The sequence below is a fragment of the Chenopodium quinoa genome, unplaced genomic scaffold (assembly GCF_001683475.1).
Source record: "Chenopodium quinoa cultivar QQ74 unplaced genomic scaffold, ASM168347v1, whole genome shotgun sequence".
In the NCBI taxonomy this organism is placed as follows: Eukaryota; Viridiplantae; Streptophyta; class Magnoliopsida; order Caryophyllales; family Amaranthaceae; genus Chenopodium; species Chenopodium quinoa.
In genome coordinates, this window is record NW_018742656.1 from 543985 (window position 1) to 565577 (window position 21593).

Consider the following 21593-nt stretch of genomic DNA (forward strand, 5'->3'; position numbering starts at 1 on the left):
TTATTTGTTTAAAATAGTTGTCAATATTTTTTATTCGAAATAGTGTAATCATAATCTTATTTATTAATTTTGAAAGAAATATTGTAATTGTTATTTTTTGACAAAAAAAAAGAAATATTGTAATTGTTAAGTTTTAGAACTTAGGGGAAAAAAATAGAGAAAAAAATTATGATGTCAAAAATAGTTTTGGCGGGAAACATAAGAAATTGACAAGTGTTCTCTAATAATGTCAGCATGCTTTGTTTCAGTAATAGTTAATAGATTTTTCTACCTACTTCACTACTTATATATTTTATTATTTTCTCTAAGTTATCCCAAAACTCTACACATAAAGAAATATAACAAGTACTTAAAAACGTAAGGTTAAAAAGTAAAGTATCTTAAATGTTTATATGCAGCCCTAGCAACACTCAAAAGAGAGAAGAAAGGGGGAAAAAAAAAACCTCACAAATTCACAATTTGAAATGCAAAGAGAGGGAGTGAGGAAAAAAAAAAAATAAAAAAATAAAGAGGGGCAATTGAGTAAAGTGTAGGAGTGTTTCTTATTTCTGAATCAAACTCTTCTTCCTCACTCAATCGACGGCGGAAGATTCTTCTTCTTCGATCTTCATCCGACACTCAAATTTCAAATCAACTCACTCTTACTCACTTCACTCACTCACTTCACTCACGCAGTGACTCACTGACTTCATCCCCAAATTTCGAGGAGAGAGAAAATGTATTCAGGAAGAAGAGGACCAGAAGAACAAGACTACGTGGAAATGGATGAGAGGTCTTCGGCCAGTTTCAATGGCGACCACCCGAATAATAAATCCGGGTTCAGCGACAATTTGGATCGGGTTTTGTACAATGATCTTGTTGAAATCGTTCCTCTCGTTCAATCCCTTATCGTAATTTTCTCTCTTTCTCTCTCCTCTTTTTTTTTTTTCTTCTTCCCCAAATTTTTAATTTTGAATGTTGATTTTTTGAATCCGCGAAATGTGGAAGAAGAAGAGGAAATTATTATTATGGGGAAAATTTCGAGATTTTGTCTCGCTTTCTGTGGCAATAGTTCTTCTTCGGTCTCTTTCTTTGATTTGGGATTAATTCATTCTACATTGCCCTAATTTCTGGTTTAATTATGTAAAATAATTTGATTTTGATTTGAATTATATAGGATCGGAACGCTACCAGCTCATTTACCAGACGGGGTTCCATGATTTATACCAAGACACCTTCTAGAGATTCCAAGAAGGTAAAATTTTGAGTTTTTCGGCATATAGCATGTTGTTAAGGGCAGTTATATTGATCCCGGGACGTTGGGTACCACCCCAAAGACTTTCACGAACTAAGCTAGTTGACATCGATATTTTTTAAAATTGTAACCTTTGTGTATTGGGTTGTACATGTTTAACCTGGCATATGGAACCTGGCATATGGGGTTGTAGCCTTGTAGGGGGGAGGGGGGGGGGGGGAAGATGAAACAGCCAAATGTGTATGTTAAAGGATATTTTGTGGAAAATGCAAATGCAAGTGCAAGGATGACATCATAATTGTGCAATGTATGAACAAATGAATGAAGAAGTTGGAATATGAGAAATTGAAGAAAATGTACCAACATTGATAAGTTTTTAAGCCTGCTTAATATTCTGTAAAAAGTAGATTGATAGCACTTTAGAGAGTCTCATTGCTTGCATTCTCTTTGAATTTTATCCACTTGAAGTCATTCTATTGCGTAATTAAGTGATTGCATTTTGGTCTATGGGGTTTAAGTAATGCCATGGAGTATGAAGTTGATGTAACTCAATTTGTGACAATGATGGCAAAAGTTATGTGCTTGAGACAATTTTTAAAATAGGTTTTATTTTGCTTTCATCAGAATAATAGGAATGGAGTTAAGTCTAAGCATGCAGACAAAGTACAAGACAAGTATTCTAAGAATGATACAGATGGATCTCCAGATGATCAATCAGTTTCCTCAGCAACTATGGCTGCAGAAAAAGAAGAGTTGAACTCTCTTCGGGAGCAGGTAGAGGATCTACGACGGCAATTGGCGGAAAAGGATGAACTCTTAAAAGCAGCAGAGAAGTCTAAGAGTCAAATTAATTTAATTCAGTCACAAGTAAATGAGTTGAAGCAATTCGCCTCTGAAAAGGATTCTCTGGTTAAGTCAAGTGTATCACAACTAAATGATGCCAAGGTATTACTCTGCCTGATTTATATACTGTGTCTTGATGTCTTTGCTATTTTCTTGTATAAAATTATACTTCATCCGTTCTGTTAATATTGCAACAATGGACTTTTTGCACTATTTATCACTCTTGTTTGACCATATAATATGATTATACATTAAGCAAAATATAGTCATGTGAGATCTTATTGGATTCGTCTCATAAAACACTTTCGCAAAATCAAATTTTTATAATTTTTACTCTTACACAATTATAGATATTTAGCATATAAAATATGCATTGGGATGTGTGATTTCCTCCTTGTTGCAATATTAATAGAACGGAGGAAGTATCTATTAGGTATTCTTGCTTTTCTGCATGTTGCTAATAGATTATGCAGCTCTTGTGGACCAGTTGCTAAAAATTATTACATAATGCTACTCTCATAGTTGTGACTGGCATAAATTTAAATTGCTTGAAATTTTATAAAGTGTGCAGTTTACCTGGTTCTGCTTGAACTTATGAGCTGTAAAATCTTGGGATTCTCTGAGAACTAATAATGTAGACATTATGAACATACGTGACAAGTAGCCTTGAATGCTTGATATCTTTGGAAAAGGTTCTGTTAGACATCTTTAAGCACTGGGGCAATGGCAGGACTGCTCTCTCGTCTGTTATGTGAGACAGTTGCAGCTTCTCGTATCATTGCCCTTCAAACTCTAGCATAGTCCATGTTTAATGTTTTGTATCAATTTTCTTGTCTGTTGCCATTGTTCTGCTGTGTCTGTGTATTCTGCATCAACCTTTTTATTTGGGTACTGGCAGTGTATACTGCATCAATGCATTTACATGGCCCATCTAGACCCAAGGTATAATTGCTTGTATTTTAACCTGTATAAACTCACACAGGGCCATAGTCGGTAGACAGGTAGTCTTGTGGCTGGGTCTTTCTTTCTTCCTAACAGAAGACTTCTTTTCATTAACTACATATTGCCAACTGCCAAGATTATAAAGGGCTTAATTGTCACCAATTTGCTGGAGTTGGAAGTATGGGGAATTATGGGTGTTGTTACATTAGAAGTTAAAGTAATTATTGAATCTTGGTGGGGGGAATCTATTAATGGAAAATTGCAAGCATCAGTATAATAGAGGGGGAGGCTGGTGAGGGTTTGTCTTGTATCTGAACTTTCAGCCTTTTCATTTGAAAAATTGTCTGTGTTGAAAAAATTTCTTTCTATAATATATATATTGGAGTTAAGAACATGATGAAGTTGGGTTTGCAGGAACATTTAACATTGGACAGAGTGGGATTTAAGTAGAGGATCATTGTTAATGAGTATAGGAGATAAAATTTTGGTTCATGTAGCTGACCCTATCTTTTGGATTAAGGATTCGCTTGATGTTATTGTTCAAAGATTTGTTCATCTAGCATTTTATGTAAGTGCAGGTATGCATTTGAATACATAATATGGCGTTGTGGATAGGAAAGGGGTGTTGTTCATAGAATTTACTTGTTGCTCTAGTTATAATCTGATCAGAGCACAAGGAGAAATTACCAGGGCCCTAAAAGGCTAATTCTAAACAAGTGTCTAGTTGGAGTGATTCATATGAAAAATTATTGTAGGAGTCTTGACACTCTTAACTCTGGATACTGTTGATTGTTACTGAACTGTTTTTCTGTAGAGATATCCTTGGTCTTTCTTTTGTGAAGGGATTGATAAGTGTTTGAAAGATGAGTTAATGTTGAAGTTCATGAGGATCTCAAAGCTGTATTTGTCTTATTTGATCATCGAGTGTTGTCCTGAATTTGAACAGTTAATGCTCTTGAGACTTGAGGACACTAGGGATCTAAGCATTTACTTGCTGAATGGCTATGGTTTGTTAACATAAAGTCATTAGTCCTACCCATTTACTATTCACAAGATCATTTTTTTTACCATGTCTAATAGTGTATACGAAGTATATAAGAAAAAAAACATTATCAAGTTGAATCTTATTAGATTCATATTGTTTTGAATTTTCAATATCAACTTTGTATGACTATTAATACTCAAATTAAGGATATTAATGGCCAAAGTAGTGCATTGGAAATGGTGTAAAATGCAAAAAATGCAAGTGAGTATAACGTAGGAAATTCTATTGCTTCAATTATGCGTTTCATATATCATCAATCAATCTTCATACTCTATACTGCTAGAATTTAATTAGAAAAAAAAACCTTTAGGGTCATGTGTCGCCTCCTCCTTTAATCTTCCCCCCCCCCCTTCCCATGACTTTTTTGAGTCTTTTCCTGATCTCCTCGCCTCTTACTCTTTTTCATATCCTAATAAGAGCCAATTCTCAATTTATAGACTTCACTTAGAATCACTCACCCAACCCCCCCCCCCCCCCCCCCCCCCCCCCCATTTTTCAGGACTCTTTGATAAAGCCAATTCTCAATTTATAGACTTCCGTCAGTCTCTAATCGATGAAAGAGGCTTATTTTACCCATAGTCTCTAATCGATGGTAAAAGCGTATCTTCAGCTTTGCCATATTTTAATGCAATCAATTGTTTTTTTTATGAATATTGTCTTGTTATTTTTGCTCAGATAAAGCTGGCAGACAAACAAGCAGCTGTCGAGAAGTTACAGTGGGAAGCAAAGACGTCCAATCAGAAGGCAGAGAGGCTCCAAGAAGAGTTAGATGCCCTGCAATTGCAGATTTCATCATTAATGCATATATTTGAAGGATTGTCAAAGGACGACGCATTCACACCGAGTGAGGATTATGACACTTCACCATACTATGTTGATAATCTCCCTGACATAGTAAGTCTTCAATTTCCCACAGTAGTACAGTACTAATTAACATATATCCTGTTCTGTCATACTCGTATTTTATAGGTAGATGCTGTAGAACTGAACCCTAAAGATCTAAACAATATCAACTTTATTCAAGCATTTTAGAAGCTGTATACTAAGACCGAAATTACATGACTTGATCTTAACCCAACCTGATTTACAATTAAATATATTGATTTCAATAGGACAATGTCGATGAAACTGATCTGCAAAAGATGGAGGAGGCAAGGGAAGCTTATGTTGCAGCGGTCGCTATGGCTAAAGAGAGGCAAGACGAGGAATCACTTCTTGCCGCAGCTAGAGCAAGGTTACATCTTCAGTCGATTGTTTTCAGTGCCAATGCTGAGTCTTAACGCCCAGCCACTACTGTAATATAAAATTATGCAGGCAAGCTTGTGGTGATCACATCTTTATCATGCAAGGCAGTTCGTTCATGGAGACTCATTTGACGTCTTCAGGATTTGCTGTCACCATCACAAAATAAGATCAGGCAGCCCTCTTTGTTTGGCTTTTGAACCACATTGTTTATATGTTTAAAAAGAAAGTAAAGAGGTACGGAGTAGCACTTTTGTTTAGGAATGACCAACTCTCATGTTTCATCTGTGTGAGAGTTATTTAACTGTATGAACTGCGCGCAATGTGAATGGTGAAAAAGTTGCTAGATTTGGATTTCAATGTCTCTGATCCCCTGTATTGAATTATTCCTAAGATTTGTTTGCAAAAATTGTACTTCAGTTAAATGAAATTATCAACACCATGAAGGAGGCTTAATTTTCCAGCGATAATCTCCTAATTTGGGGTGGGAGGTTTTGAGGAAAAAGGGGGGGGGGGGTGGGGGATGTAAATTCGGGAAAATTTTCAGAATTTACAGCATCTGAGACACGCTGGGCGAGATTTGTATTTTCTGAACCCTGCCCTCCCTGATCTTGGCCATGTAACTGGACTACCCATCCACGCCCATTCCAATCTGCAAAAACATGACCAACATTCATATTGTCAGCATATATCAGTAACCAGACCTCAAATTTTTTCTTCTTTTGAATCTGAAAATTAACTTACACAGGGAATTCGAAAGAGGTTGAGCTGGTATTTGATATATTCGATGTGCTTGATTTAGCAGACTCTGAAGCCAGTTCTTCATTCCCCTCGAGTTGATCGTCTTGATCACCCCTAGAATCAGGTCCACTGAAGCCACTGGATTGATCAGACTCTATGCTTGACATATCATTATCTCCCCTCAACAGGTCATCAATCCTTATCATAACTCCCATTTTAGATTTTGGACTCAAAAAGATATCTTCCTCGTCAATCTGAAAATTGACAGAAACACACAAAATATATTGATGATTAGGGGCCAAAGAAGTTGAATTCTTGTAAGAAAATAGTTATTTATACCTCTGTGTTCGGTAACAAACAGTCTCTCCTAAAAGCTAGAAGAGCATTGACATTGTTGCCGTCTTGGTCTATCACGTTCCAGGGGGATGATGAAAGTTCTACTTCAGTGTTATGTTCAATCTGAAACTGCTCTTCATAATCCAATTTACTAGACGCTGTTGATTCAACTGATCCGTTTCTGCATTCCATTGATTCAGTCGATTCAATATCATGTACGAATTTGTTATTTTCCAACAAATGATCACTAATATCAGTTCCATTGTGGTGCAGCTTAGGACTCATCTCTTCCTCAGCCTGCAGCCAATCACCAATGTCATCATCAGATCAGTACATAACCTGCATTATCAACTAAGGTAAAACTTACTCCTAACATGTTTTAAGGGATTCATATCTAACCTCTTTATTTGGTAAGAAACAGTCTCTTCTATTTATAAGGCTCAGGTGGTTTACATCCTTGTTCTCGTCCCTACAAATGCAGGCGACGCTCCCATGTTCTTCACATTGAAGCTGTTAAAACCCCATTTTCCCATAAAAAATATTAGATCAGTCTCATCAAACACCCTCTTGTAATAACATTACTATGACTAGTCTGCTACTATGTTCCTGTGAACGTTCTCTTTCGTTATTAGACCATTCAGACACCCTCTTGGAATAAGATTGAATAAGGTTTAAAGGAAGAGGATCTCGTTCAACTATGTTCAATTGTTCACGAATCACACACAAACAATCTGTAAAAAGATTCATGTAACTTTACCTTTGGACTGTTAGCCATTGGACTATCCTCTATAACATGAAATGCACCGTCCTCTTCGAAGCAGAAAACAATGTAGTCTTCATCAGCAAAGGGAGGCCAATCAGCTTCCTCTACATCACCTGAACCACTGCTATTAGACTGTGTCGAGCCAATATTAATGCGCCTTTTAAGCTTCCTTGGCTTGAGTTTTGAGAGGAATAGTCTAGGGGTGTTGTTACCACCACTCCTAGCCTCATCCTTGGCTATCCAAGTCGTTGATTTGGCTTCCAGTGCTTCTGATTGTTGCGGTGATGATGAGCTTCTAGGAGTGTTATTAGCCCTTGACCTTGGTGATGATGCTCTTGGTGAAGAGATGAATGTAGTAGTGAAAATCTCTCTTTGTGAAGCTGATGATGAAGGGGATGAAACCGGGTTTGTAGGTGTCGTGATTCGAGAGGATGAAGCAGAGGAAGGAAGAGCAACTCTGTTTCGCCGGTTATTCAAATCTTTGTCATTGATATATGAACATTTGCACATCACTGAAAAAAGAAAAGAATGGTAATGCATTCAGAGAAATAATGGACTCTATTTTTTCACAAGTATATTGACTTATTGAGGATGAATTTACAGAATCTATCATCAATATTTTTGCTGTCTTTTCTTTCTTTGCCTTAGCTTTGAGTTGTGGGTGGCATGTTTAGAATAATGGTGTTCATAATTTCAGTTGAATTCTATTTAAAGATTGTTTAAATGAATTATAATGTATTCATCAGAATAATTTAAAGTATAATTCCTTTATAATAATAAGGTAGAAGAAATGGTTGAGGACCATAATAGTAGACTATTAAAACCCATGATGACTAAATCCTAAGTAGCAAGTATACTATCAACATTATAAAAATCCAGTTTCAAATAAAATAAACAACTACATTTTCTGCCCCTTTTACGACAATTTTCTATGTATATTCCGGTTGTTGCTTGTGTTTGGTACTTTGGTACAACCAGGTATATAAATGTTCATGTGTTTGTACCTTGTATGCATACGAGAAATATTGTACTAAGTGAAAACTCTTGCCTTTACGACTTCATTCAAATATTGTAGTTAAACAATGATTTCGTAGATAAAAATACATATGTGACATAAACAAATGGAAGTATTACAATCATATAATGCGAAAATGGAAAAGAAACTTGAATGCACATACCTTTGCCTTGCAACTTTGCTAACTTCTTGATCATCCAATGTTTGCACATTATTATTCATCATTCATTGGTTTAATTTGGTGCAATGTTGAAGAGGAAGAAAACAAAAAGTGAATATAGGAAATGGGGTTTAATTTGATTCAAACGGTAAATGCACGTGATTAAGAGGGCATGAATATTTGAATTTAAATACAAATTCATATAATTATTAGTTGGTTTTAATAGCTAATATATAATGTGTGCTTTTATATGGCCTCCATCATTACTGGGCTAAGATCTTAATTGGTAGGGAAAGAGCAAATCAAGGACTTAAATTAAGTGATTAGTGTGACATGAACATGAATTTGAATATCACCCAATCGATCACCCACTGTGAAAATTATTTGTGGGTACATAATTACTTGCAACATCTACTATTGATTTTGTGATTTTTTTTATTTATTTTTTTTAATAGCACAATCAAATTAATTAACCATAAACTTTTGTGACTTTTAATAAATTTTAACATTGTTTTCCTTTATAACGTAGAAATATAAAATATCCTACGTGTTAACTCGAGTAGATTCTAGATTTTTAAATTATGTAATTCGACGTGGAACATCTGCTGCCTGCTGGTTAAAGTGTAAAAGTACGGAGTAGTGGTGTAGTCCGACCTAATAAGGAGTTTAAGTTTCAAGCACTGGTATAATAGTGCATAGCCTTTGTTTTCTCTACTTTTCTAGTGTAATGCTCATCATAATGCAATCAAATAATTTCAACTTTGAGACTGTATGAGTACTGATGTTGGTTATTCTTATTTATTGAAATTATTTTAGGCTACATGCATGAATATATATAATATAATACTTCCTTCGTAATTTTTAGTTGACTCGTTTTAGTTACGTTTGTCAATGCTTCTTAAATTCAACCATTAATATCTTTAATTACCGATAAGTAAAAATTCCACATGACTATATTTTTCATTAGCCATAAATCACAAAACACGCTTAAAGAAAAAAGCGTAAGTAGTGCTAAAATAAAAAAATGTGTCAACTTAAAAAAAAACCATAGGACTAAGTAATAAAAATCCAAATTGTAAAGAAATGATTCTTGTTGATAATTATTCCTTCCCCTCGGAATGATGCTAACAAAGATTCTATATTATGTAACTTAAAAACAAATCCAATCATTGCATAGAAATAACGGCTTAAGATTACAATAATAAATAGATCTTTAGAATATAATTATAATTTTGGAATGGAATTTGGTATTATGTGAGCTCCTATATCATTATTCTATGGTAATGTTTGGCCTGTTTTCTTTAGCTTATTTTCAGTTCAGTTTAGTTCAGCTTCAATCAGTTCAGTTCAGTTCCTAATTTCCTTCTTTCATAAAATATTTAGTTTACTTCAGCTCCCAATGTCTTTCTCTCATAAGGTATTCAGTTCAGTTTAGTTCAGCTCCAATCAGTTCGATTCAGCTCAATTCAGTAAATGAGAACATACCCTTAAAATGTCAAAACCTTACCTGACACAATCTGGCTCGAAATTGGAAAAAAAAAACTTGATTTAGATTTTGAGTTACATTGATACATTTTATTTTTGAGGACCTTTGATACAATAATATATATATATATTTTTTAGGACCATTGATACAATAATATAGATTTGAAATACACCCAATTTGACCATAAATGAAAAAAAGCTCCATGAATCAAAGCAAATGAGAGGACTTCATTTATATAATGATAGAGGTTCTTTAAGGAAATTCTGCAAAGAACTACCTTTTAAATCTTATTTTTTTTTGCATATAACCACCTTTTAAAAAAAAAAAAAAAATTTTGTCAGATAACACCTTTTAAGTGTGATTTGTTGTGAGAAAATACCTTATAAATTTTTTGATATTGCTAAGATTAATTGACCCCCAAATAAAAAACCCTAATTCCAATTTAAAACCCTAACTTACGATGATTCACAAAATCAACAAAATTAATGGGATAAGTCTTTAATTAATGCTACTTACCTAGCTGTCTCGTGATTATGCCAATTGAGTATATTTGCAGAAATTGGAGCTCAAATTTGGAGTTCACCTTCTTCAAAGGGGGACAATGGAGTTTGGATGGAAGAGGAGGGGGGTTAATTGGGGAAGAAATTGAGAGGAGAGAGAAAATAAAGTTAGAGGGAAAGAAAGGGCAAAAAATTAGAAGGGAGGGGGGTAAGTCGGTGCACGTGACTCCCACGTGGTAGTCAACACCGTAAAACCAAGTCAACATGTCGGAAACCGCCTTAAGGTGTTATTTCACAAATAATTTCTGGTATTAGGTGTGTTTTCCCAAAAAATATTTTATAAGGTGTTTTCTCACAACAAAACACACTTAAAAGGTGTTATCTGACAAAATTTCCTAAAAAAAATGTTGTAAAAGACCACTAATTTTAAAATTTTTGTTGCAAATTACCACCATTTCAATGTAAAACAATTGATAAATTTGGCTTAAAAAGTGGTATTTTGCAATAAAATTTTTAAAATTGGTGGTCTTTTGCAACATTTTTTTTAAATGGTGGTTATATGCAAAAAAAAAAAAAAAAAAATAAAAATAAAAATTAAAAGGTGGTTTTTTGCAAAATTTCCTTACTTTAAATATTGGAGGGAAATTAAGGAGGGAAAAAAGAAGGGAGTCAAAATTGGTCAAAATTTCAAGTCATTAATCTATTACTAACATATAAATTATATAATTAATGAAATTCTTACTATATACTTTAGTTCACACCAATTGACTGTTGGTGTAGTGGTGATTGAGACTACACTTGGTAGGGAGGACCCGTATTCGATCCCGCTCAACAACACTTGGTAGAGTGAAACACCAAAAAAATATACTTAAATAGAACAGAGTTGAACTGAAATTATTTTTTATTTAATATTACTAAACTCAACTACTGTATCATTTTTTCATCGTTTGGCAGAGAAAAAAAAAAATGGAGGAGAGAGAAATTTCAGTACGTAGTCTAAGCGGAGAATCCATCACCATTTCAATTTCATCGACCAAAACAATCGCAGACCTCAAACTCATTTTGAAGAACCGCTTTCCTCCTGCCTCTTCTTCATCCGACTTTCATCTTTTTCTGAGAGTACGAATTTTTTCACTATTTTGTAATTGTTAATTCTTATTCTTATTGTTGTTGTTGTTGATATCATGTTACTTTCAATTTTAATTGGTTTATATTGAAACTATTGATTTATATGTTGTTATCAATGGTATGATAGGTTAATTGTGTGACATTGTGCTAATGTGGTGAATTTTAGTCATTTTATTGATTTATATATTTGTCAAAATTAGCATACTTGTTTGGGATTGAATGTGAATTTGCTAATGGCTAATGAAACTCGGGTTAGTTTAGGATTAGGACCTAATCCTTGATTGTGAACCGTTGTTCGGAAAAAAAACAAACAATGATTGGTTATTGAATTGGATGTTGATCCCCTGTCTAAGGGTTAGGGTATTTACACTATTGTGATGACATTATGAGCTTGATCAGTTGATTCCGTGGATTACCTATCATACCTTATACTACCGCGGTTTCATTTTTTTTAGGAAACGTTATGTATAATCAAAGATGTTTATAGCAAAGAAGGAAGTTAAGGTCGGACTGTTAGAATGGGACTTAACGAGTACTATGTTGTTTATGTATTGGATGTGTTGCTCATTTCTGTTGGGTTGCTTTGTGTTTCTCAGGGTATGAAACTAGGTGTTAAGAGTTTAATAGGAAGTCACTCCATAAACTGTGGAGAATTTGTTGCTCTTATGCCGTTTACAAAGAAAGCTAAATCCCAAAATATACACTCTGAGGAATCTGGAGTATCCTCGCAGACTACTCCACAAAGTGAACCTTCACACGTAGCAGAATCAGCTTGGCGTGATATGATGGAAGATTTGTCTTATCTAAATAACACAATGAGTTCTGAAGAACATTCTGGCTGTTTGCCAGATCATTTTGATAAAAGTAAAGGTGTCATGATAAACGAGAATCTCTCAAGTAATTATGCAAGAAAGCGTAGAAAGATATCCCAAGTTGAAAGTAAGGCAGGGCTTGCTGATGATCTTATATCTAGTTTACTGCGTTTTTCTAATAGGCATGTTCTTGATCAAGAAGTTTGTGAAAGTTTTCTCAAGATATTGGAGTCTGTGCATTGTTTATCGGATGCAGAAACTGGGAACTGTATGTTGTCTAGCAAGTTTAATATGCAGGGGAATGGCCAACCGGCCCAGCCCTCTTGTTGCCTTTGCCCAACATGGTTAACGATAATGATGCAGTCCTTTGCGTTCTTGAACATTTTTGCTGGATTTCTTCAAGTGAATCACGAAGCTGTTACATTTGACCTTGTCAAGAATTCACTTAATAAACTTCGTGAACTTGGTTTCTGTGCTAGTGTGGAAGACTTGAAGCGTCTGCCAGATCTCTGCCCTAAGGTTCCTTACCAAACTTAATTGCTTCTGATGCCAATTTAATTATGTGTTCCGTGATACATCCCCTGCTAATTTTATTTTTCTTGTTACAGAAGTGTGTCCTGGTTGATTTACCTCGTGTTTACATGTCTTTCACAGCCCACTTTAATTGCTCTCTTAGTTTGTTTATTGGCTACAGAAGGACAAGCTATAGTATGATAGCTCAAGTTCTCAACTAAGGAACTTTTGTTAAATTTTGATTTTTGAGTTAAATCAAAATGTTTATTGTGCTATACTACAATCAATGCTGTCCAAGCTGCAGGCAAATCATAGCTCTTCTGTAGATTTTATATGTATGGTCATTCTCCAAGAGGTTTGACATGAGGCTGAGGGCTTGGTGTTCTTGTTACTTTCAATATGAGTTTTATATAGTCTTCGTTGTTCACTTTACACTCTTTTTCCAACTTTGTTTTATTGACGGTTCCTTATGATGATCTATGTTAACGATTATTTTTGCTGTTGTTGTTGCTGAACATGAACATTCTGCTGTTGGATATAAAATTGTATTATATCTCTTCATTTGATCTTTCATGCATAAGTATGGACTATGGATAAATAAGTGACATATGCATTAGTTACAATGACATGGACTTTGATGCCCGACACAAGGTCTGTCTTGCTATGATGTTCTTTATAGTGTGCGCCAATTTGTTTGTTTATGATACACATTAGTACAGGATGCAGGTAGGTTTAGACCATATCTCTATTACTACCCTGGAAATTTAATACTCCAAGCTAACTTTTTGGTTGCTGTGTTGACGATCTTTAAATTTAAATTGAATTTGTTGTTTGATCCCAGGTTGTGCATTTTATTGACCAAGAAACAAAAAGTAAGATGTCACTTGATGTTATTGTAGTAAATAATTTCTCAAGGGAACAGTCTGACCATATTAAAAGTAATGTCAAAGGTAAAGTGCTGGAACATTGAGATCCTTGTCTTTTGTTTTCGTGAGTGATGTGTGTTTTTACATATCCCTAACTCCTCCTTTATGCTCTGGACTTTTGGAATGTTGTCTTTATGTGATTTTACAAGATATTTCATTGCTGTATATTTTCATGTTTACAGCTCGAAAATGGGTTCCTGTGTTAAAGATTATTAGTTCGATAAATAGAAGACAAATACTTTTCAGAACAACTTTAGAGGAAGGTTTCAGATTACTTTTGGTATGTAAGTATCAGATCCATTCCATTGCTCAATTATTTTGGTCCTGGATGTGTGTGTGTGAGTTTTTTTTTTCGTGAAACATTTTAAAAATTTAGTGTGGTATTCCTGACCAAAGAAATACTATTCATTTAATTTAGGAAAAATTGTCAAGAACTACTCACTTAATATGTTAATTTGTGAATAACTACTACGAGTAGCTAAAAAGTTTTATAAAAAAAACTACCCCAAATTTTAAAAGTTTGGGTAGCACTACCCTTTTTCATTTTCCGGCAACTAATGGCGAGTGGGGCCCATTTGTTATTTTCCCTCCAAAAAAAAATCCTCAGACTTGTTTATAATAACCAAGCCTCCTCTTTTTTGCAAAAATTAAACCCAAAAAACCAAATCGTTTTTCCTTCTTTAATTGGCGATTTTCACAAAGATTTGGTTTTTTGGATTGAGATTTTGCAAAGAAGAGGAGGGTTGGTTAATATATACAAAGGGTAAGGATGTTTTTTTAAAGGAAAAATAACAAATGAGCCCTACTCGCCAGAAGTAGTTGCTGGAAAATGAAAAAAGGTAGTGCTACCCACACTTTTTAAACTTGGAGGGTAGTTTTTTTAATAAAACTTTTTAGTGAGTAGTATTTCACAAATTGACCTATTAAGCATTTAACCGAGTGGTTCCTACCAATTTTTCCTTTAATTTAACTTGGAGGGTAGTTTTTTATGGTCCTCAATAACAGAGTTTCATATGGTACTATGGTATATGAATATTATTGTTTTTCTTGTGTTATTGTTATACTGCATACTATATGCTTTTATCCCTATAATGTTACTTTTGATCTTATATTTCTTTACAAATATAATGGCCCTTTTCCTACATCCAACCAAATTAACCATTTACATGGTTTGTTTATTAACTAACACCTTGTTCTTTTTACCTTTGAATCATAATATTCTGTAAAAAATAACTTTTAGTCAGTAACCAATAACTTTAAGTTTGAAAGCTTTTTATAAGTATAATTCAGTTTGTTCAGCAAAGTTCTGTAACTTTATACACCAAAATGGCAAAATATACATGTGATTCACAAAAAATTAGTGTAAATCAATAAAATGAATTTCTTCTCATTAAAAGTTGCATTCAATAAAAAATCAGTTTTGATTAGTAATCTTATTGTAATTGGTTAAAATATTTTTTTATAAGTAGAAATTATGCGAAAAGAACAAGGCCTAATTGGTGGATGGTTTGAGATCTATCTTTAAATTATTGAATAGTTGGGGAAGAGAGCTTTTTGCAAAGTTGTGGATTATGAATTTTGAGCATAGGAGACAAGATATAATTGGAGGGAAATGAGATGGACCATGACTATAATTTGGAGGATTTTTCCTTAGAGCCTTGGAGGAAGTTGGAGTTAGATGTGTTAGAGTTGGAGATGTTTTGTTGCTTGGTAGGAGCTTAATAATATTCCCTCCCATCCTTTTTATTTTTCCCACTTTAACTTTTTTTGTCTCACAAAAAGATTCCAATTGGGAAGAACAAAAGGGTAGTTGGGATTAATCATATAAAAAAGTAAGAGATTATGAGATCTTTTTATTGTTTTGGATTGAAGTCCTTTTTGCAATGAGCATTGTGACTGGATTTAGTTAATGAAGATAAATGAGATGGTATGATGATATTAGGATACGTGAGACCCTAATGCTTTATCCTTCCTGGAGTTTCATAATGTTGTTTAGGGTAGTTTATTTTATATGAGTTTACTATTTGTCCTTGACTTTTTTTTTTTTTCTTCTCATTTTGAATCTACATATATACTAGAGATTCAACACCCATCTGTGTACTCAGTAAGCTTTTGCACTTTAACATGATCATTATCATAAATCTACTGCTTGTTATATCTCTATTAAGATAATCAAAATCCTTGGCTACGGGGTTTATTTTGTGTAAATTATCATTAATGACATTTGATGCAGGCCACCTCTTGTTGTTTTGTGTTCTAAGTGTGTGTGAAAATTTTATCAATTGTTTTTATTACTGAATTTGAATGCTATCCTATGATACCAATTTTCTTATTATTAGAGTTATAACTCTGTTACAATCTTGTTATGCAGCCTGATGGAATCTATGTGAAAGCTATTTCACTGGAGGAGCTTATCACTTCTGTAAAGAAAACTGATCCAACCTCTTATGGAATCGCTGCAGAAAAAAGTAGGAGCTCTATTGAAGTGCGGTGTTGTGTATGTTTTTCCTCTTGTTTTTCTTTAAGGAGAACACTATGTGTACTTCTGCTGTCTTGTTTTAATTTATTCAGTTATAGGGCAGGGATTGTTTTACGAGGGGTATGAGGAGAAGCCCCTTAGAGTGTTTGATTGGGCACATGAGTCATATGCAGGTATCTTGAGAATTGGAGTGGGTGTTCCATCACTGTCTGACCCCCTTTTTCCTCTCTTTAGTGTTCTTGGATACTTCTATTCTAAGTTTAAGTAGTCTTAGAGGGATAATTAATAGTACTTCCTCCGTTTCTTTTTAGTTGATGGATTTGATTTAGGCACACATATTTAGGAGAAGTAAGATAAAAATGTTAAGGACAATAATGTCCATCACACCCCAACTTCATCTCTTGATTCTTTTCCATCACCACATTGATCTACTTTTCCGATACCACCATCCCACCTTTGTCAACACCTTCTACCTCACATAAAACCCACAAAATGCTCAACATTAACAAATTCCAAAAATGTTTACAACCCCAACTTTCAATTTGTGACCGACTGACCGCCCCTACTTTTGGAGTTGGAATTGGAAAAGAAGACAACGACAAAGGATGAAAGAACATCAACGCTTCAATCAATTTAGCGTTGAGTGATGGAGGATTGTTGCTACAGTGAAGAAAGATTGACAAAAAGTCAAAATTTTAAAGTTGAGATTTAATATGCTAAAACTTCTTGTGAACATCCATTAATGATGGTCAAGTAGTTAGGCGAAATTATTAATGGTGAAGAACAGCCAATTTGGGGCTTTGGAGGTGAATTCGTTGAAGGATATGATGGTCAAGGCTTTTATGGAGGCAGCCTTGGTGGTGAGGATCTAGCGGAGAATAAGGTTCTATGTGTAGCAGAATGGAGGCCAAGGTGGAAATTTCTGATGAGGACTCTGATGAGGGAGGAAAGAGAAAAAAGATGTTGCCATGGTTAAGGAGTATGTGGGTTACGGAGAAGAGAGATGAAGGAGGGGGTCTGTAAGGAGGAGGAAAGAGAAGAGGGATAAGGGCAAACTTGACAATATTGTACAAGACATATCTCAAATAGATACATGTCAACTATAAAACTTCCCAAAAAGAAATACGTTTCAACTAAAGACTATCTCAAATAGTCTTTTTTAGTCTGTTGCTTTTCTCATTCCCCATTTTAGATGTGCTAGTGTTTATGGAGATTTAGCTTCATAAATCTTTTGGTGGATCTTTATTCTTGTTTCTCATGCTCCTTATCACCTTCTTGACAAAGAGCTATCTTGATCAAAGGTTTGCTGTTGACTAGTTACGTCATCATAAGGGATTAAGGGCTATAAATGTTTTTTCTGGCATTTACCCGTGGTACATGTTAAATGTAACCAACTGTTTCCTTTCATCAGCTATTACAAGGTGTTTTCCGTATACTTGTTCTTCCATGACTTGTGGCTTTGTCTTAGAAAGCTTCAAGGAGAAATTAATGTGTGAACAAGTGTGATTTTGTTGTTTTGGTGCAATTGAGCAAGAAAGGTCTTTATGGCAGATTTTTTCATCAAAATTTTTCCAGTGATTTTGGTAGAGAGATGTAGGGTAGCATGTGCTGTTTTTCAATTTGCATCCACATCTGTGATAGAATTGCACTCTCGCATTCTTGATTTTTATTTGTGTTTCCAAGGAAAATTATAACTGCTTTAAGTTTCAGATCGTTCAATACTTTTTTAGAAGATTTGGTTTTAAATTTACTTCTTATGCTTGGATGCTTTTCAATTGTCACTTCTAGACCTTTCTCATCCCTAGCCTTCTCAGTTATCACTCTTGTATTTTCTTTTGTGTAAAAAGAGCTCAAAAGCCCACCCCCCACAAATTCCGCTGTTATAAGATCTTTTTAATTTTTTGGGAAATTCTTATTGGTAGCCTCGTACTTTTGCATATTTCCATTGGTAGCCACTTTTTATATGAATTATCTTTGGTAGCCGCCAACTCTTAAGAAATTACTTCCATAACCTTATTGAGCTAAAACCGTTAGTTGATTGTTAAATTTAACCGAGGTTAGTTTTATAATAATTTAAAAATACTTAACTAAGGTTAGTTATATCATAATTTAATTAATCTTACAAAAAATAAAAATAACAACCCTTCCCCTAACCAGCTAGCCACCCCCTGCCATCTCCACCTCCATCGATGGCGCCGGCGCCCACTTCCCGATACCGACCCCAATTCCCGACACCCCCCGCCCTAATTCCTAAAAACCTCAGCCCCAATTCTCAAACACCCAAGCTCCTGCACCCTTGCGCATCAAATCGGGAAACCTCAGAGCACCCTCTAGCAAACGGCCAAGGTTTTGATCTTTTGATGATAATGCTGACTAATGGAGATGGTTGGTGAGGACGAATGAAGATGGTTAAATGGGGGTAGATTGTGAGCAGGCAATGAAAGGAAAGAAGAACATGGTTGGTTTGAGGGTTTTCATGGAAAGAGGGAAAGAGAAAAGATGTGATTTCGTGGTGGATTAGAGGGGACGGGGAGGATGACTGAAGGTGGGGGACGGCAGCGGAAGCCGGAACGGTGGCAACCGGAGCGGCGGCGCCGGCAGAAGGGGAGAGGGGACTAGGTGAGGGAGGTGGCTGGGCTAGTGCGTGGGGGAGGGGTTTTTAATTTTTTTTTTTTAAAAAAATTAATTAAATTAAAATTAATACAGTTAAATTTTAACACCCACTTAACGGTTTATGTTAAATATGGTTACGGAAATGAAAATGTTAACAGTTTGAGGCTACCAAAGATAATTCATATAAAAAGTGGCTACTAATGGAAATACGCAAAAGTACGAGGCTACCAATGAGAATTTACCTAATTTTTATTAATAATCAGCTTACTTGGTTGTGTAGGTGACTCATCCACTTTCACCCATGTTGATGCTTGAACATCTTAGGAAGGGCATCGGCTCTCGTGGACAGGTACTTTCATAATGTATGAAGTTACTCTTTGTAAGAAGCTTGTAAAGCCCTTAGTTTTAACAATTGCGAGTTAGGTGTACGTAGGCACAAGGTGCAAGAGCTGGTGTCTTAGCTCTGTGAAGTACAAAGACCTACAAAAGGCTCAAACCTATGCGCTTTTTTCTAGGCTGCTTCTTGCACCTTGCGCTGTAAGGCTGTAAATAGCTAATGCGTTGGATTTTTTTATTTTATTTTATTTTTTACAAAAACACCATGTGACTTTGCGATGGTCAGTCTAGAGGAGAGAGTATCTCTATATCCCCCAGTTCAATTGGAAGACTCCTAGCTATTGATCACATAGCCTTTTCAACTTTTCTCATAATTCTTTTTTAGACTTATCTAATAGATGTTATTATAATTTTTAATATAAATAAAGGGCGCTTTACCTACAAAAAGTGCCCGCCTTGCGCCTAGGCCCTAAGGACTTTTGTGCCTTGTTGCACCTTGCACCCTTTAAAATTAAGGTTGAGCCTAAAGCCCTGCTGAGTGGGCACTTTGATGGAAAGTTTGTTACTTTCCATCTTCACTGTTTCCGGTGCTCATTCCCCCCTGCCATCCCTATTCCCCGACCACAATATTCTTAATCATTTGACCAAAAAGCATAATGAGCCAATATTTGTAGAACAAAGTGCCTATGGAAAATATTGGATTAGAAGGGTTCTTGTAAATGCTTTGGGCTATTATTTGGATGCAGATAGTACATATAGAAGAAGTTAAGGCAAGAGTTGCAGTCTACACTGATATCCCTGATGAATTATCCGAAAATGCGAAGAGTGCTCTAAAGACTCTAGAGATTACTAAGTTGTATAGCCACCAGGTCCGTATCACCGTATGTATCTTATATTTTTTTGCTTATTATTATAGCCATAAACCTAATGTGGATTAAGTTTACCTTTCTGCAGGCTGAGTCTATAAAGGCTTCTTTGTGTGGCAAAAATGTCGTGGTAGCCACCATGACATCTAGCGGGAAATCTCTTTGCTATAATATACCAATACTAGAAGCATTATCCCAAAACTGGCTATCATGTGCTCTATATCTGTTTCCTACTAAGGTGAATGTACTGTTTTTCATGTATTAACAAGCATGCACCCACTTATACACCCACATGGCCTGACTTGTGCACATACATTCACATATATGGAATTTATTTTGATATTTCCTTTTAATCAGGCATGCATATGTAAGGGAATTGGATGAATCACTGGCCTTACTTATCTTCTTGTTTTTTTCTACTGAATTGTGCTTGGCAAGATTGTGTGGACAATTAAGAAGTTTTTTCTATTTTCTTATAAAACTTCATTTCAGATGCATTTGATGGTAGACTCTCCATAATAATTGTTTGTGATTCGAGAGATTATGAATTACGTTTTCTATCTACTCCTTTTCTCTATCAACTTTCCCTTAAGATTCATATGAATATGTTACTTGGCTGCAGTGGCGGACCTAGAAATTTGACAATGGGGGGACAATTTCGATAATTCAACTAACATCAACCTTTTTTTAAAAAACGAGTACAAAATATAAATAATTCGGGTACATACTTGTTTAATACTAAAAAGTTACAATCCCAAAATCTATTGAATAATACAATTTGGTTACATACTACTAAAATATTCTCCAATCTTCATTTTTTGAAATCGATCAATGATATCTTCATCAGGGACTTGCAAAAACACTTCTTTCTCAATGTAAGTAACCAAACAATCATTCATAAGTTGATCACCCATACTATTTCTCAATTTACTTTTGATGTATGTCATTGCCGAAAAGACTCTTTCAACACTTGCTGTAGCAACGGAAAGAATCAACATTAACTTGATAAGCAAATGAATAAGAGGATAAGTCTCATGCAACTTGGTTTTGACAAGCATCTTTGAAAGAGAATTAATGTCATGCAAATCTCGAAAATTTTCATCATCTAACATGATTTGCTTGAACACTTCAAGTTGATCATCAAGACTCAACAACTCATTATGTGAAAAGTCTTCAGGGTACAAAGAAGCAAGTTTAAGCACCTTGTAAAAAAAAATAGACAAGTATTAATATATAATAACAATAAGACAAGTATCTTGTATATATGAGGTTAGCTTTTGTACCTTTTCTTTGTCAAATGACGAAAAATTATCCTTAGGACTTAAGCTAGCCATGCAAGTAAGTAGTTCCATGTTCTTCTCATTAAACCGATTATCAAGTTCTTGAAGATGCAAATCAATCACTTCCAAGAAAATTCCAACACGAAAATGATGTTCATTTGTAGCTTTCTCAACAAAACGCCTTGATCTTCCATGTGGAACATAATTAGCCTCCATATTGGGAACATCAATTTTGTGTTTATTGCAAAATGAAGTTACTTTTTTCAAGAGAATATCCCAACCTTGTTCCCTCATTTTTTGTAACACTTTCGTTGTAGAAGAAACAAGTCTCAT

General features: G+C 34.8%; 2 protein-coding genes across 3 annotated transcripts in view; both read left to right on the forward strand.

The window, feature by feature from the left end:
- Nucleotides 1–326: 326 nt before the first annotated feature.
- LOC110722234 (paramyosin-like) lies at nt 327–5715 on the forward strand. Its single transcript, XM_021901504.1, has 5 exons — nt 327–890; nt 1157–1234; nt 1859–2179; nt 4740–4958; nt 5177–5715. Exons 1-5 carry the CDS (start codon nt 717–719, stop codon nt 5342–5344), a joined length of 960 nt encoding a protein of 319 aa, XP_021757196.1. The 5' UTR covers nt 327–716; the 3' UTR covers nt 5345–5715.
- Nucleotides 5716–11244: 5529 nt separating this feature from the next.
- LOC110722235 (uncharacterized ATP-dependent helicase YprA-like) overlaps nt 11245–21593 on the forward strand; it is a 33593-nt gene continuing 23244 nt past the window's right edge. For both annotated transcript variants that reach the window (XR_002511560.1, XM_021901505.1), the window contains exons 1-8: nt 11245–11426; nt 12032–12766; nt 13602–13710; nt 13869–13966; nt 16058–16183; nt 19059–19127; nt 19861–19983; nt 20069–20218. Coding sequence is in view for 1 of the 2 variants with exons in the window: in XM_021901505.1 (XP_021757197.1) it covers nt 11274–11426; nt 12032–12766; nt 13602–13710; nt 13869–13966; nt 16058–16183; nt 19059–19127; nt 19861–19983; nt 20069–20218 (1563 nt within the window). In the remaining variant the exon portion in view is untranslated. The remainder of the gene's footprint in view (nt 11427–12031; nt 12767–13601; nt 13711–13868; nt 13967–16057; nt 16184–19058; nt 19128–19860; nt 19984–20068; nt 20219–21593) is intronic.

What these genes read in the sequence shown, in the direction of transcription:
- LOC110722234 (XM_021901504.1), top strand. Translation starts at nt 717, where the DNA reads ATGTATTCAGGAAGAAGAGGACCAGAAGAACAAGACTACGTGGAAATG. An exon ending in CTTCTAGAGATTCCAAGAAG is followed by an intron (nt 1,235 to 1,858) that starts GTAAAATTTTGA and finishes TGCTTTCATCAG; the next exon opens with AATAATAGGAATGGAGTTAA. An exon ending in TTGATAATCTCCCTGACATA is followed by an intron (nt 4,959 to 5,176) that starts GTAAGTCTTCAA and finishes TGATTTCAATAG; the next exon opens with GACAATGTCGATGAAACTGA.